At 42.6% G+C, this 16,870-nt stretch overlaps 1 protein-coding gene across 1 annotated transcript; it reads right to left on the bottom strand.

Annotated features, from left to right (window-relative positions):
• Positions 1-5,738: 5,738 nt before the first annotated feature.
• Positions 5,739-16,079, bottom strand: LOC111189985 (B-cell receptor CD22-like). Its single transcript, XM_049469532.1, has 5 exons — positions 15,857-16,079; positions 6,699-7,139; positions 6,366-6,617; positions 6,005-6,265; positions 5,739-5,743 (listed from the first exon to the last, which is right to left on the bottom strand). Exons 1-5 carry the CDS (start codon positions 16,077-16,079, stop codon positions 5,739-5,741), a joined length of 1,182 nt encoding a protein of 393 aa, XP_049325489.1.
• Positions 16,080-16,870: the final 791 nt, after the last annotated feature.

Below are 16,870 nucleotides of genomic sequence, written 5' to 3'. Positions count from 1 at the left end.
GAGATCATTCTCCAGGCTGATCTTCTTCTCAGTGTTGGATTCTCAGCGTCTGAAAAAGGAATAAAGTCAGTAAAGTGTATCAGAACTGGTCTACAGTCTCCCACCTTCACTCCAACAGTCTAATCTTCAGTCTGAGGAAATAAATCCAGGTTAGAACTCAGTCTGTTACCTGGAAGAAGGTACTTATGTTCTGTGTTAAAGTGTGATGATCTTTAAACTGTGGAACTCACTGCTAGAGTCTCGTACTCTGGAGACCTGGACTGAGGGTCCAGAGCTTCATAGGTGTCGTCAGTAGACCTGGCCTGAGCAGCCTGTGGGAGGGAGAGATAGAATAAAGCAGAAGATGAAAGAGAAGAATGAAAGATCTCCACTGGGTTTAGAGAGCTAGGAACTCTTTAAAGATCTAGAGGAAGGGTTTATGAAGAGACACTCACTGCGAGAGTCTGGTACTCATCATCAGAGGACCTGGTTCTGCGCTGGAGAGCTGTGTAGGTGGGGTCTTTAGCATTAGGGTCAGGGTTCTGCTGGGGGGACGGTTAGAGGAGATGTGGAGATCAGAATGATGGAGATCAAGAGTCTAAACTCATCAATCAGGATCACTTTCAACACTTTAAAACACTCTGATTCACTATAGAACACTGGATTTGATCTGTTTTTAGTTCTAACTCTTATATTTCAACTGCTCTCATGTATATAAACACCAAGTTTCCTCATTAACTTTGATTTTACATTGGAACATTGGCCTATGCTAGTTTTGCGTTTATTAAGATAAAACACCAAATTTTGACTTATCTCATAGAAACAATGAACATTTCACATGCACAAAAATGCGTTTATTATATTTATTATATCGCTTTTTCAAAAAATCCCCAGTTCTTTCTTTAGTAGTGTGCACTTGTATCCGGTCTGTTCCAAAATAACAAAGAAAACATGAAAAATCTGTGTAAAAGCCTTAAAAACCCATCAGGAATTACATAATTTTAATTCCCCCAATCAATTCCCATCAACAAAAATAGCCAAAAACATTCAGAACTGAGAACTTTTTTATTTTTGTCTTCATAAATTGTCCACAGAACGAGCAAAATGCATCTGCTGGAATTGATGATGCCTAAATTAATGATCTAAATGAACTATAGCTCTATACACAAGTTGACTTCCTCATCAGAACATCATATGAAATGATTGGTTATTCAGTCCCATAAAGTTCTAGAAAGTTCTACACAATTCTGGACAGTTCTAGAAACTTCCTGAGAGATCTCATAGTTCTAGAAGCTTCTCCAAGTCTAAACTTAATATCCATAAATAATATTTCTCAAATATTCATAAAATAGATCAATTTCTAATATTTATTAAAAAGATCATGTTCTGTAATCAGAAGTTCTGATTCAGGTTCAGCTCTTAGATCAGCACATTGGACAGCACCCTCACCTTTTCTCACTTATATCCCATAAACCTTACAGAGACACCTACTGCCCCCTAGAGGGCACAGTGTGGAATTACAGCATTACAGTGATTTTCAAAAGCAGTGATAGATAGATAGATAGATAGATAGATAGATAGATAGATAGATAGATAGATAGATAGATAGATAGATAGATAGATAGATAGATAGATAGATAGATAGATAGATAGATAGATAGATAGATAGATAGATAGATAGATAGATAGATAGATAGATAGATAGATAGATAGATAGATAGATAGATAGATAGATAGATACTTTATTGATCCCCGGGGGGAAATTCTTGGCATCCAGCAGCAGGTTACACAATACACAAAGTTAAAAAAGATAAAATATAAAGATACATATAAATACAATCAAATAAGAAATAGAATATACAGTGTAAATGTACAGTCTTCGTGTGTGTGTGTGTGTGTGTGATGGAGATGGAGAATGGAGGTAGTGCAGTTGAACACAATAGACAGTGAACACCAGTTGATGTGCATAATGTGAGGATAACTGATGTCAGCCAAACAGAAAGTGCAAATACACAGTTATATAATAATTTAAATTAAGCAGTGCAAAAGATACGTAACAGTGCAAAAGATACGTAAACAGTAGATGAATTAACTAGTGAATGAACTACTAGTGCAAAATATGGTGGAACTATAAAAGTGTTCTAGGCATCAGCAAGTCTGAGAGTGTGTCCATAGCTGGGGGTGTGTCCATGGTGTGGCCAGAGTGGCCGGAATGAAAAAGTTTCACAGAGTCTTCAGTTTGCTGTGCTGAGAGGAGTTGAACAGTCTTATGGCCTGAGGAACAAAAGACTTTCGGAGTCTGTCTGTGGAGCAGGACTGGGACAGCAGTCTGCCGCTGAATGAGCTCCTCTGCCTGGTGATGGTGCTGTGCAGAGGGTGGTGAACATTGTCCATGATGTTCAGCAGCTTACTGAGGGCTCTCCTCTCTGCCAGTGGTGTTAAGGACTCCAGCTCTAATCCGAGCACAGAACCAGCTTTCCTCACCAGCCTGTTCAGTCGTCCAGCATCCCTCTTGCTGATGCTGCCTCCCCAACACACAACAGTGTAAAAGAGGACGCTGGCTACCACAGACTGGTAGAACATCAGGAGGAGTTTCTGGCAGATGTTGAAAGCCCTGAGCCTTCTGAGGAAGTACAGTCTGCTCTGAGCCTTCCTGTAGAGGGAGTCAGTGTTCACTGACCAGTCCAGCCTATAGTCCAGGTGCACACCCAGGTATTTGTAGGATTTGACCACCTCCACGTCGACCCCCTCGATGGAGATTGGCTGCTGAGCAGAGGGCCTGGACCTCCTGAAGTCTATGCACATCTCCTTGGTTTTGGAGATGTTCAGCTGCAGATGGTTCATCTTGCACCACATCACAAATTCCTCAACCAGGCTTCTGTACTCCCTCTCATCATCATTACGCACACACCCCACGATTGCAGTGTCGTCAGAGAACTTCTGCATGTGGCATGACTCCGAGTGGTATTTGAAGTCTGATGTGTACAGTGTGAACAGGACTGGAGAGAGAACAGTCCCCTGTGGTGCTCCTGTGCTGCTGATCACTGTATCAGAGGAGCAGTCCCTGATCCTGACATGTTGTGGTCTCCCAGTAAGGTAGTCAGTGATCCAGGTGACCAGGTGCATATCCACCTCCATCTCCATCAGCTTGTCTCTCAGTAGTAGGGGCTGGATGGTGTTGAAGGCACTGGAGAAGTCGAAGAACATGACCCTCACAGCACCTCCCCCCTTGTCCAGATGAGAGTGAGCTCTGTGCAGGAGATAGAGGATGGCATCTTCCACTCCCACCTTTTCCCGGTACGCAAACTGCAGTGGGTCCTCAGCATGGTGGACCTGAGGTCTGAGTTGGTCCAGCAGCAGTCGCTCCATGGTCTTCATCACATGAGATGTCAAAGCAACCGGCCTGTAGTCATTCAGCTCCTTCGGGTGTGCCTTCTTGGGAACTGGAACGAGGCAGGTTGTCTTCCACGTGGCAGGAACTCTCCCTATACGCAGACTCAGGTTAAAAACATGTTGGAGGGGCTCACCCAGTTGAACAGCACATGCCTTGAGCATTCTGGGGCACACTCTGTCCGGGCCAGCTGCCTTCCTGGGGTGAAGTCTCCTCAGCTGTCTCCTGACCTGGTCAGCAGTAAAGGTTGGTGGACTGGAGGAGATGATTTGTCTGCCAGTTGATAGTGTTGATGGTGGTGATGATGAAGATGGTGGAGGTGAGGGTGATGATGGTGCTGATGAAGATGGTGGAGGTGAGGGTGATTGTGCTGATGGTGATGAAGATGATGATGGAGGTGAGGATGGTGGTGATGATGATGACGATGATGATGTTGATGAAGATGGAGGTGAGGTTAATGGTGGTGGTGATGAAGATGGTGGAGTTGGAGTTGAAGGTGATGGAGATGGTGGTGATGATGGTAGAGATGGAGAAGATGTTGGTGATGCTGCAGGAGGGTAGGAGGAGGGGGCAGCAGGAGCAGGACAGTCAAACCTGTTGTAAAAGTTGTTGAACTGGTTTGCTCTGTCCACACCGCCATATACTGGGTTGCCGTTGTTGTTCTTGCACCCAGTGATGGTTTTCATTGCACCCCAGACTTCCTTCATGTTGTTGTCTTGCAGCTTTCTTTCCACCTTTTTCCTGTAAGACTCCTTGGCCTCTTTAAGACGTACCTTGAGTTCCCCCTGTACGCGCTTCAGCTCTACCAAGTTTCCGTCTTTGAACGCCCTCTTCTTTTGGTTGAGGAGGTCCTTGACGGAGCTGGTAATCCAGGGTTTGTTGTTTGGAAAGCAGCGTACAGTCTTTGTGGGAACAGCAACATCCATACAGAAATTCAAGTAGTCCGTAACACAGTGAGTCACCCCCTCAATGTCCTCGCCATGTGGGTGCAGCAGCACGCTCCAGTCAGTGGTGTCATAGCAGTCCCTTAGGGCTTCTTCTGCTTCAGGAGACCAGACTCTGAATGAGCGTGTGGTAGTGGGCTGCCTCAGTACCAGTGGTTTGTACTGAGGCTGCAGGAACACCAGATTGTGATCTGATTTCCCCAGCGGTGGTAGTGGAATAGCCCTGTATGCATCCTTCACATTAGCATACAGCAAGTCTATGGTTCTGTTTTTCCTGGTGGGACAGTCCACAAACTGGAAAAAGGCAGGCAGGGTAGAGTCCAGCGTTACGTGATTAAAGTCACCAGTGATCACATAGAAGGCGTCAGGGTGCTGTGTCTGCAGCGCTGCGACGGTGGAGTGGATGACGTCACACGCCGCCTGCACGTCCGCTCTCGGCTGGATGTAAACACAGACGAGGATCGCGTGAGAGAGCTCCCGCGGCATGTAGTAAGGTCGGAGACTCACCGCTAACAGTTCAATATCCCGACAGCAGATCACCTCCTTCACGTACACATGTCCAGGGTTGCACCATCTGTTGTTAATAAACAGCGCGATTCCTCCACCTTTCCGCTTCCCGCAAAGCACCGGGTCCCGATCCGCCCTCACTGAAGAAAAGCCGGGTAGCTGCACGTTAGCATCCGGCGTGTCGGGGGTGAGCCAGGTCTCGGTGAAACACAGCATGCTACACTCCCTGTAGAGCTTCTGATTCTTCACCAGACAGGCTAGCTCGTCGGTTTTGTTGGTCAGTGAGTTAACATTCCCCATAACCACCGACGGAACTGAGGGTTTGTACCTCCAGCGCTGCTCCGACTTCTTAGCCTTTAGCTTAGCCTTTAGCATAGCGCCGGCCCTGCAACCTCGGTACCTCCTTCTCAGATCATCCGGTATTGTGTGGACAATGCCCCCACGTCCTGCGGGTCGGAGGGCTAGCAGTTCTTCCCGGGAATAAACACGGTATTCCTTGCTGCCCCGCATATTTACACAAAAAATATCCTTAGGATATAAATAAGATGCACACTAGACGTGTGTAGTAGCACAGAGACAATAAATAAACGTAAAAAACTCAGAAAAACCCACAGAGACGGAGCTACTGGAACAGGCAGCCACTCGCGTCGGCGCCGGAAGTTACTTGTTTTAACTCTGGTTCTGGATCCACTGAACTGCAGCTTCTCCAGCATAACCTGTTCCATCACATCTGATCCAGATCATGAAGGAGATTAATTATTCATGTTTTATTGAGTTAGATTAGATGTGTTGATTTAATCTAAAGGAAATTACTGCCACCTCCTGGCAAACCTCATAATTACATGTGCTTATCAGTGATTAATAAGATAAATTTACCTGATTTGATCCAGTACCTTCAGATCCAGCAGCTCTTTTCTTCATCCTGTGATGAAGGAACACAAAACCAAACCTTTACATAACAGAACTTTCTGAATGAGGAGACTTAGAGCTAAACTGTACTGACCTGTAGATAAAGAACAAGACCATCAGAAAGAGAAGAAGAAGAAGAAATCCTCCTCCTCCTCCCACTGTGATCCAAACTGCAGATCTGATCTGATCTTCTGAGGGAAGAAGATCATTTTCATCACTTTACTGAGTCTTTATTTAAATACTGGAACTATTTACATTATTATTCACCACCTACTCTGAACATCAATCATCACAGATCCATTCTGAACTCCAACTGCATTCTGAGCTTCACAGTAGTACAGTCCAGTGTGATCAGCAGTGATGTTGATGATGCTGAAACTCTGTCCAGATCCTACAGGTGAGTCTCCACCTTCTTTAAACCAGGTGTAGTTCTCCACAGGTGGGTCTCCATCACTGCTGCAGGTCAGAGTCACTGAACTTCCCTCCACTATTCCACCAGAGGGACTGATGGACACTGAGACGCTCTTTGGAGGATCTAGAGACAGATCTGACTTTAGCGTTTCTTGCTAATCTCTAATATCACTGTGTGGTTCAACCATTCCCAGAGTTTAGAGAAGAATGAGAACTTTACTCACGTCTGACTCTGAGAGTTTGAGCAGTAGAGGGGAGATGTTCAGATCCTCTTACAGCACAGCTATAACTGCCTGCATCCTCACTGCTGACTGACTGCAGGTGGAGCTGCTGATTCTTCTGGATCATCTCTGTGGTTAAAGGACGTCCATCTTTGTACCAGATGAATGTTGGATCAGTCAGACTGCAGGTGGTTTTACACGTCAGAACTGCTGATTCTCCTTCTGTTACTTCTCCAGGAGATTCTACATGGAGCTCTGAGATCATTTGAGAATCATCAGAACAGGAAAGTGATTTATTAAAACAGGAAAACATTGAGAAGCTCTGCTTTATCTTACCTGTAACATTGAGTTTTATTCCAGGTGTTCCTATCCATTTATCTCTTTCTAGAGTTGTTGTGACTCTGAAGCAGTACTTATGTTCATCCTTCTTCATTATGTTACTCAGCTTGAGGGCGAAATTATTCTGTTCATCAATAAAATACTCAACCCTGCCTGAGAAACTTGAAACTGTACTCAGATCAGGTGAATCAACACCCTTAACTGGGTCTATGACCCAAAATGACTTATTCACTGTAAGATGTTCTGGATGTGTAAAAGTTCCGTTCATAAACACTGTAGATCCATTTAAAGCACATATTTCCTGCTGGATGTAATTCATACTCCACTTTGCTCCAGAAACTCCTGAAACATAAGATGCAGTAAAGATCTGATTACTGAGGCTGGAGATTATCAGACAGTCAGAAACTCCAGCAGCTACTGAACAACACTGATCTGATTCTGAGAGAAAAACATAAAGAGAGAAGAGCTCTGAGGTTCCTGGAGTTCTAGAGAGAGTCTAGTTCTAGTCCAGAACAGTTTAATGATCAGTTCAGCAGTGAATCACTACAGTCATGATGAAAGAGAACAGTAAGGGAGATAAAGTCAGATGTTTCAGTGATGGAGTTACAGTAGGATCTTCTGACTCACCAACAACCATCAGCAGAAACACCAGAGGAAGTGACATCATCAGCCTGCACAACATCAAACAATCATTAAAGTTTATTTTACTTAAAAATAAAACAATATAAAACACAAAACAATACAGAGCACTGTATATATGCATATATAGAGTGTACATGACATTATAGAAATCATTTTTGCATTACAATCAAAACTGATCCATCTCAACCAGTATTAAACTAGAAATAGGAATATTTGAGCACATTCAGTTCACAGGCTACTTTTATGATTGATTTTCTACAGTTTTATAGTTCAGTAAACTTTTAAATATTGCTATAAATATATAAAGATTACAGAAATAGAGCTGTTTTTATCTCTCTGAACTGAGCGTCGTCTGCAGTGTGAGAACAGCGAGTGAAGACTGAAGAAACAGCGCTGAAGTTAAAGCTGATAAAGCTTGTGGTTTATTCCGGTTCTATATTCATATATATAAATATAATATTGCATCAACTTCCTGTTTACAGAACTGTCAAACTAAATGCACACAGTAATAAGCTGGTAGTGCTCTGCAAACTCATTTAACTCAATTCAATTCAGTAGCTTTTTACTTACTACCTATTACTGGAATTAAAGGGTAACGTGTTCAGTATTTGTCTTTTAAGACTATATAATAAATATAATAAAACTACTATAAAAAACACATTTAAACACAGAGTAGAAAAGGTAAAGTAAATATTCTAGAGATTTCAGCTCTCCCCAATCACCAATCACAACCCTCTACCACTACTGATACTGATCAGAAACCACACAAACTACTTTTAACCTGAATCTACTGCTACAGACAGTCCTGCTGCACGAGGGCCTGTACTTGTGTCCTGGTGCACAAGGGCCTGTACTTGTGTCCTGCTGCACAAGGGCCTGTACTTGTGTCCTGGTGCACAAGGGCCTGTACTTGTGTCCTGCTGCACAAGGGCCTGTACTTGTGTCCTGGTGCACAAGGGCCTGTACTTGCGTCCTACTGCACGAGGGCCTGTACTTGTGTCCTGCTGCACGAGGGCCTGTACTTGTGTCCTGCTGCACGAGGGCCTGTACTTGTATCCTGCTGCACGAGGGCCTGTACTGGTGTCCTGGTGCACGAGGGCCTGTACTGGTGTCCTGGTGCACGAGGGCCTGTACTGGTGTCCTGGTGCACGAGGGCCTGTACTTGTGTCCTGCTGCACGAGGGCCTGTACTTGTGTCCTGCTGCACGAGGGCCTGTTCTTGTGTCCTGCTGCACGAGGGCCTGTTCTTGTGTTCTGGTGCACGAGGGCCTGTTCTTGTGTTCTGGTGCATGAGGGCCTGTTCTTATGTCCTGCTGCACGAGGGCCTGTTCTTGTGTTCTGGTGCACAAGGGCCTGTTCTTGTGTCCTGCTGCACGAGGGCCTGTACTTGTGTCCTGCTGCACGAGGGCCTGTACTTGTGTCCTGCTGCACGAGGGCCTGTACTGTTGTCCTGGTGCACGAGGGCCTGTACTTGTGTCCTGCTGCACGAGGGCCTGTTCTTGTGTTCTGGTGCACAAGGGCCTGTTCTTGTGTTCTGGTGCACGAGGGCCTGTACTTGTGTCCTGCTGCACGAGGGCCTGTACTGGTGTCCTGGTGCACAAGGGCCTGTACTTGTGTCCTGCTGCACGAGGGCCTGTACTTGTGTCCTGCTGCACGAGGGCCTGTTCTTGTGTCCTGCTGCACGAGGGCCTGTTCTTGTGTTCTGGTGCACGAGGGCCTGTTCTTGTGTCCTGCTGCACGAGGGCCTGTTCTTGTGTCCTGTTGCTTGGTTACTAATGTTTATTTGAGTAAACAACACCTGAACAAAGATCACTATCAGCCTCCAGATCTTCACACATTTGCATATTCTCACTTTAGAAGATGGGCCTCCTCACAGATCAGCTGACGGCCAGTAAATGATGTCATTTCCTCTGTAGCTCTGAAATAAACTCCAGCAGCAGAAACTCATCTCCTTCTTACCATCAGCGCTCTGGATTCAGAAGATATAAACTCATAATTTAATACATAATTAAATATTAATAATGATTACTTTATGAACGTCTCCACCAATCCTGATGATCATTAAAGTGATAATTGTTGTTATTGTTTGGGAACTGGGAGCAGGGGGGCGCTGTTTAGTCTGCTGTGTGAAATTAGTGGCTTTAACACAGTGATCTGTGAAGCTGAGGGATTTTTGGCTTTAATAGTATATTTAATTCAAGGCAAATGTGAAATATTTGACACACACATATACTAAGTTGCCAGGGTGTGAGATAGCAATGAAATCACGTCATGTCTTGTACAGGATGTAAGGTAGGCCCTCTATTTGTAGCCTCTTGGGCCTCAGTCCTGTCAATACCCACATCATCCTTCCAAAAAAACAAAACAAAAAAAATCAATTTAATGATGTACCTGTTTGATTAGAAAACACCTAAAAATATTTTATTATTTTATTTTTTAAGTTATAAGCAGTGCCAAAATTGGCACCCCTGCCAAAAAGTGCAACCAATGGACACTAAAATTCTATGGGGCTGCAAAAGTGTAAAAAACAGGTTTTGTGCCAAATTTGACATCCATGCCAAAAAGTGCACCACCATGGTCACTAAAAAATTATATTAAGCTACAAAAGTGTGTAAAGCAGATGTTATGCCAAACTTTTGCATCCCTGCCAAAAAATACACCCCCATGGGCACTTTAAAAATGTTTAAGCTACAAAAGTGTGAAAAACAGGTGTTGTGCCAAATTTGTCACTCCTGCCAAAAAGTGCACCCCCATGGGCACTAAAAAGACTATCGGGCTGCAAAATTTTGAAAAAGAGGTGCTGTGCCAAATTTGGCAAATATGCCAAAAAGTGCACCCCCTGAAAAGCAGATTTTATGCCAAAATTTTGCACCCCTGCCAAAAATACACCCCCATGGGCACTTTAAAAATGTTTAAGCTACAAAAGTGTGAAAAAACAGGTGTTGTGCCAAATTTGGCACCCATGCCAAAAAGTGCACCACCATGGGCACTAAGAATGCTATTGGGCTGATTCCTATCTGATTCTGAGAGAAAACACAAAGAGAGAAAAGCTCTGAGTGTTCATCAGAGAGTCTAGTTCTAGTCCAGAACAGTTTAATGATCAGTTCAGCAGTGAATCACTTCAGCCATGATGAAAGAGAACAGTGAGGGAGATAAAGTCAGATGTTTCAGTGATGGAGTTACAGTAGGATCTTCTGACTCACCAACAACCATAATAAAACACCACTGTACACATATGTATATATATAGAGAGTACATCAAATTATAGAAATCATTTTTGCATTACAATCAATACTGATCCATCTCATCCAGTATTAAACTATAAATAGGAATATTTGAGCACAATCTGTTGTTCACAGGCTACTTTTATGATTGATTTTCTACAGTTTTACAGTTACTTTATGAACATCTCCACCAATCCTGATGATCATTAAAGTGATAATTCTGCTGTTATTGTTATGGTTACTGTGTCTTTAAGCAGTAGTGAGGGGTGATGATTCTGTCTGCAGTTTGAGAACTGAGAGCAGGGGGGCGCTGTTTAGTCTGCTGTGTGAAATTAGAGGCTTTAATACAGAGATCTGTGAAGCTGAGAGGTTTTTGGCCTTAGTAGCATATATAATTCAAGCCAACTGTGAAATATTTGACACACACACACACACACACACACACACACACACACACTAAGTTGGCGGTGTGTGAGATAGCAGTGACATCATGACATGTCTTGTACAGGATGTAAGGTAGGCCCTCTATTTGTAGCCTCTTGGGCCTCATTCCTGTCAACACCCACATCATCCTTCCAAAAAAACTTTTTTTTAATCTAATAATGTACCTGTTTGATTAGAAAACACCTAAAAATATTTTACTATTTTATAAACTATGTATAAGTTATAAGCCAAAATTGTCACCCCTGCCAAAAAGTGCACCTCTTCGGGTGCTAAAAATGCTTGAATGCTGCAAAAGTGTAAAAAAGAGGTGTTGTGCCAAATTTGGCACCCCTGTCAAGAAGTGCACCCCCTTGGGCACTGAAAATGCTGTTGGGTAGCAAAATTGGGAAAAAGAGGTGTTGTGCCAAATTTGGCACTCCTGCCAAAATATGCACCCCCATGGGCACTAAAAACACCATTGGGCTACAAAAGTGTGAAAAACATCAAATTGTGCAAATTGGCACCCCTGCCAAAAAGTGCACCCTCTCGGACACTGAAAATGTTATTGGGCTGCAGCATTGTGAAAAAAACAGGTGTTGTGCCAAATTTGACATCCATGCCAAGAAGTGCAACCACATGAGCACTTTTGGGCTGCAAAATTGGGAAAAAGAGGTGTTGTGCCAAATTTGGCACCCATGCTAAAAAGTGCACCCCCATGGGCACTAAAAACAATATTAAGCTACAAAAGTGTAAAAAAAAAAAACAGGTGTTGTGCCGAATTTGGAATGCCTGCCACAAAGTGCACCCACATGGACATTAAAAATACTATTGTGTTACAAAAGTGAGGAAGGAATGGACGTAAGTGCAGAATAATTATTTTAATAAGTAAACAAACTAAAACAAACTAACAAACAAAATAAACCAAAGTTACACTGAATACATAACTACTAAACACTAAACTTGAAAACAGGACTCTAACAAACAGCAAGAGACAAACCTGACCACGGCAAACAAACCAACAAAAGACTAGACAAAGAAGGCTTGAAACAAAGGAGCTTATATACACATGGAGGGAACAGGAAACTGGAAACACCTAAGGATCAATCAAGAGGGGGCAGGGTTACAAATAACTAATGACAGGGTGGGGCTAAGGCGGAGACAGGACCAAAACACAACAATAGCACATGGCTGGGAAACATGACAGGTAAACAGAGGGGCAGGAGCACATGGGACCAAATGAGGGAGAAACAGAAGACAGACATGGGCTAAACCGTGACATATTGGGCTATAAAAGCGTGAAAAAGAGATGTACCACGTTTTTGCCCCCTGCCAAAAAGTGCACCACCATGGGCACTAAAAAACGATAATGTGCTAAAAACGTGTAAAAGCAGGTGTTGTGTCAAATTTCCTCACCTCTGCCAAAACGTGCACCCCCATGGGCACTAAAAACATTTTTAAGCTACAAAAGTGGGAAAAAACAGGTGTTGTGCCAAATTTGGCACTCCTGCCAAAAAGTGCACCCCCATGGGCATTGAGAATGCTATGGGGCTGCAAAAGTGTTAAAAAGAGGTGTTGTGCCAAATTTGGCACCCCTGCCAAAAATGTGCACCCCTATAGGCACTAAAACACTTTTGGGATGCAAAAGTGTGAAAAACAGGTGTTGTGCCACATTTGGCACTTCTACCAAAAATTGCATCCCCTAGTGCACTAAAAATGCAGTGGGGTATAAGACAGCAATGAGCATCACAACATGTCTTGCACAGGATGTAAGGTCCTGTATCTGTAGCCTCTTGGGCCGCATTCCTGCCAATTCCCACATCATCCTTCCAAAATCCTGTTTTTAAATCTAGAGATGAATCTGTGTGATTAGAAACACCTATAAAATAGTATAATACAAAATTAATTAATTAAAAGTAATTAAGAGGCTATTAGCACGAGTAAACGTATAAACTGAGACTATGTGTGTAGATGGTTTGAAAGGTGTTCTAAAAATAAGCTGCACAGGAAGTAAGAAAATAGCGTCTTAAAACCTCAGAGCTGTTTCTTCAGTCGTCACTCGCTGTTCCGGGGGTCTAGATGAGAAGAGGTAAGAAGAGCTCATACTATATATATATATATATGCTTTTTTAGTGTATGTTTATTATGTTTGTTAATGTATGTATATGTCGGTGTCTATATATATAGAGAGTGGTGTGAAAAAAATGTTTGCCCCCTTTTTTATTTTTTGCATGTTTATCTCTCTTAAATGTTTTAGACCATCAACCAAATTTAAACACTAGTCAAAGACAATACAAGTAAACACAAAATGCATTTTTTTATGAAGGTTTTTGTTATTAAGGGTGAAAAAACCTATATGAAAAAGTGTGAAAAAGTGTTTACCAACTTAGTTCCACGCCTCTTTACCTAATCAATACCTAATTGGAGGGTTTTCCAGCATGAACAGCCTTTTTAAGATCACGCCACAGCATCTCAATCAGATTCAGGTCAGGACTTTGACTAGACCACTACAAAGACTTCATTTCGTTTTTCTTCAGCCATTCAGAGGTGGACTTGCTGGGGTGTTTTGGGTCATTGTCCTGCTGCAGAACCCAAGTTTGTTTCAGCCTGAGGTCAAGAACAGATGGTCGGACATCATTCTCCTTCAGGATCTTTTGGTAGACAGCAGAATTAGTAGTTCCATTTATTTATCACAGCAAGTATTCCAGACCATCACAACACTACCACCACCATGTTTTACTGTTGGTATGTTCCTTTTTCTCGAATGCAGTGTTTCTTTAACACCAGATGTACCGGGACACACACCTTCCAAAGAGTTCAACTTTTGTCTCATCGGTCCACAGATTGTTTTCCCAAAAATCTTGGGGATCATCAAGATGTGTTCTGGAAAGGTTGAGATGAGCTTTAATGTTCTTTTTTCGCAGCAGTGCTTTTTGTTTAGGAACTCTGTGCCATGTCGGCCATTTTTTCCCAGTCTCTTTCTGATGGTGGAGGCTTGAACTCTGACCTTAACTGAGGCGAGTGAGGCCTAAAGTTCTTTGGAAGATGTTTTAGGGTCTTTTGTGACCTTTTGTATGAGTCGTCACTTGGCTCTTGGGGTAATTTTGGTCGGCCGGCTTGTCACTCCTGGGAAGGTTCACCACAGTTCCATGTTTTCACCATTTGTGGACTATGGCTTTCACTGTGGTTCTCTGTAGAAATGGCTTTATAACATTTTCCAGACTTGTAGATATCAGTTCCTGTTCATTTTCTTTGGATGTTGGCATGATATCTAGATTTTGAGTATCTTTAGGTCTACTTCTCTTTGTCAGGCAGGTCGTATTTAAGTGATTTCCTGATTTTGAACAGGTGTGGCAGTAATCAGGTGAGGGTGTGGTTAGAGAAATTAAACTCAGGTGTGATAATACACAGTTAAGTTACGTTTAAACTGGGGGGGTAAACCCATTTTTAATACAGGATCATGTAGGTTTGGATTGTTTTTCTATCTTAGTAACACAAACCTTTATTTAAAAACTGCACTTGGTGTTTACTTCTGTTGTCTCTGACTAATATTTAAATCTGTTTGAGGATCTGAAACTTTTCAAAGTGACAGGCATGCAAGAAGTAACAAATCATGAAGGGACAAACACGTTTTTACACCACTGTATACACATTTAAATATAGAGTTAAAGTCTTTCACTGTATTATAAACAGCATTGCATGTATGTTCTGTTAGTGGAATATATTGCTGTATTAGGGTGGTGTTTCTGTGAATGTTTGCAGCTGAGGGTGTTAACCACAAGCTCAGCACATTAGCGCTGTAGTTTACTTGCTGCTATGCTTTGTAAATAAGAAGTTAGATTGACATTGTGATTAAAAGAACTTTTAAGAGATCATGATCTGAATCTTTAGCTCTAAATAACATGAACATAAAGGCCTGGTCTTTTAGCAAGACTTTAGTAACCATAGTAACCATAGTTAAAAACAACAAGGGTCCTAAAACTGAGCCTTGTGGAACAACATATTAAATACTCTACAGTGAACAGTAATTGCTTAGCATGAATTAGCTTGCAGACCACTATTCTGTTAATGTGTATGTAGATTTAGGTTTAAGACGTCTGATATGTTTGCGTGAGGTCCTGGGTTCAGATCCTGGACACGCCCATATTCTGTTACAACCTGGTCTAGGATCAGAAAACAACAGAAAATAAGAGTGGCCTCAATTGCCATTGAAACAGAAATGGTGAATATGGCTTCAGTGGTGAACATAGGCCGAAATAAATAAAAACTTCTTTAAAAAGACGTCTTCTCCATTTGGCTGGATCCAGGGCATCTTCTGGCGTGACATTGATTATCTTTTATTTTGACGAGCCAGTGCAGCTTTGGTCGTTTGTGTGGTCGGTGTTCTTGGGGGTTCAACTGCATCACTGATTTCACCACAAAGTTCTCGTCGGTGTCCATACCACCGTAGTCAAGCCTCTCGTATCTTGTCTGTGATTGGTGAAACTCTCAGTTTTTTCACGTATGTCTTCGTTTCTGATATTATCAAGGCAGGAGATGCCCAGGGTCCATCGTAGCATCTGCATTTCTATAGCATGCATGGCTTTTTCTTGTTTCACTGTTGCTGCCAGCATTCATTTCCATGTAATGTCACTGGAGGTACAACGGTTTTGTGTCACTGGATAGGAAGATCCTGTCATCGGTGAACAGGAGAGACCTTTGGTGCTGGTTTTGTAGGTCAGCGGTGATCAGAATTAAAGAGGATAATTTAGTATTTAAAAGAACAAGTAAAAAGCTATTAAATTACTGTATGTGGAACTGGATTAAACTGCATGCACTTTAACAGCTCTAGTGTCTGTGTTCCAGTTCCTGTCCCCGCTGGTTTCTCTACGCCAGTCCCTGTTACTGTGTTTGTGTCTGTCCCAGTCAATGTTTTCATCCCTGTTCCCTTGTCCAACATCCAGCCCCGTGTCCAGTGTCCTGCCCCCTCCCCTGTCCAGTTCCCTGTCCTGTCTCCTTTCACATCCCCAGTCCAGTCTGTATCTCCATTTGTGTCTAGTGTCCAGTCCCGTGTCCAGTCTCTTGCCCAGTCCCTGTCCAGTCTCCTGTCTCATCCCCTTTCACCTCCCCAGTCCAGTCTCTTGTCCAGTCTGTTTCTCCATTTGTGTCTAGTGTCCAGTCCCTTGTCCAGTCTCTGTTTCAGCCTCCAGTCCAGTCTGTTTCCCCGGTTGTGTCTAATTTTTGGTCCCAGTTTTTCTCCCCTGTCCATTTCAGTTTTCTGTCCCGTCCTCTGTACAGTCTTCTCCTTTGTGTACTCGGCCCTAGTCTTGTTTGGTGTCTTGTTTTTTGCTTTCCACCCTCTCCTGACCGGCTCCCAGTGTTTCAGTCTTTGATTATTTCTTGTTTAGTCTTTGTTTATTCCTTTTTTCTGTTTAATTTATTCTGTCTTGTTTTAGTTCCTTGTTTCCTTGCTTGTTTATTCGTTTATTTGTTTGTTTATTTATTTAATGAAACCCTCTTACCTGCATTTACCAGCTTTAACCTCAGTTCTGTTTTTTCTTATGTCTTTACTCGCTGTTCTTCCGCTGCAGAAAACACTGCAGTACTAATCTGTATTCACTGTTCTCAACAAACTGCAAAAATTAAATCAAACTAATTTATGTGCTATGATATTTCTATTTCCTGTTTAGTTAGTCTAGTTGAGAAGGACTTGGTAATGCTAAAACGATTACTATAATTTTATGTACTGTATCTATAGATATTGTGATATAAAGTGCCTATGAGTGATATAGAGTGCATGAACTTAAAACATACCTTTACTTTGGCAAAACACTCAAACAAACTCAAAGAAACAGAACGACAGTCCAGTGTGGCTCTAGTTGCTCAATTTTGTAGTATTTTTAGG

This window comes from Astyanax mexicanus, chromosome 21 (assembly GCF_023375975.1).
Source record: "Astyanax mexicanus isolate ESR-SI-001 chromosome 21, AstMex3_surface, whole genome shotgun sequence".
Taxonomy (NCBI): domain Eukaryota; kingdom Metazoa; phylum Chordata; class Actinopteri; order Characiformes; family Acestrorhamphidae; genus Astyanax; species Astyanax mexicanus.
Note: the sequence above shows the minus strand (reverse complement) of the source record. Positions and strands in the feature narration are given on the sequence as shown.

Excerpts from the sequence above, each read along its gene's own strand:
- LOC111189985 (XM_049469532.1), bottom strand. The coding sequence starts at position 16,079 with ATGAGACAGGAGACTGGACAGGGACTGGGCAAGAGACTGGACACGGGA. Across the intron at positions 7,140-15,856 it reads ACACAGTAACAGGGACTGGC|AATCAGATCAGTGTTGTTCA; the intron begins GTAGAGAAACCA and ends TTTTTCTCTCAG. Across the intron at positions 6,266-6,365 it reads TCAAACTCTCAGAGTCAGAC|ATCCTCCAAAGAGCGTCTCA; the intron begins GTGAGTAAAGTT and ends ATCTGTCTCTAG.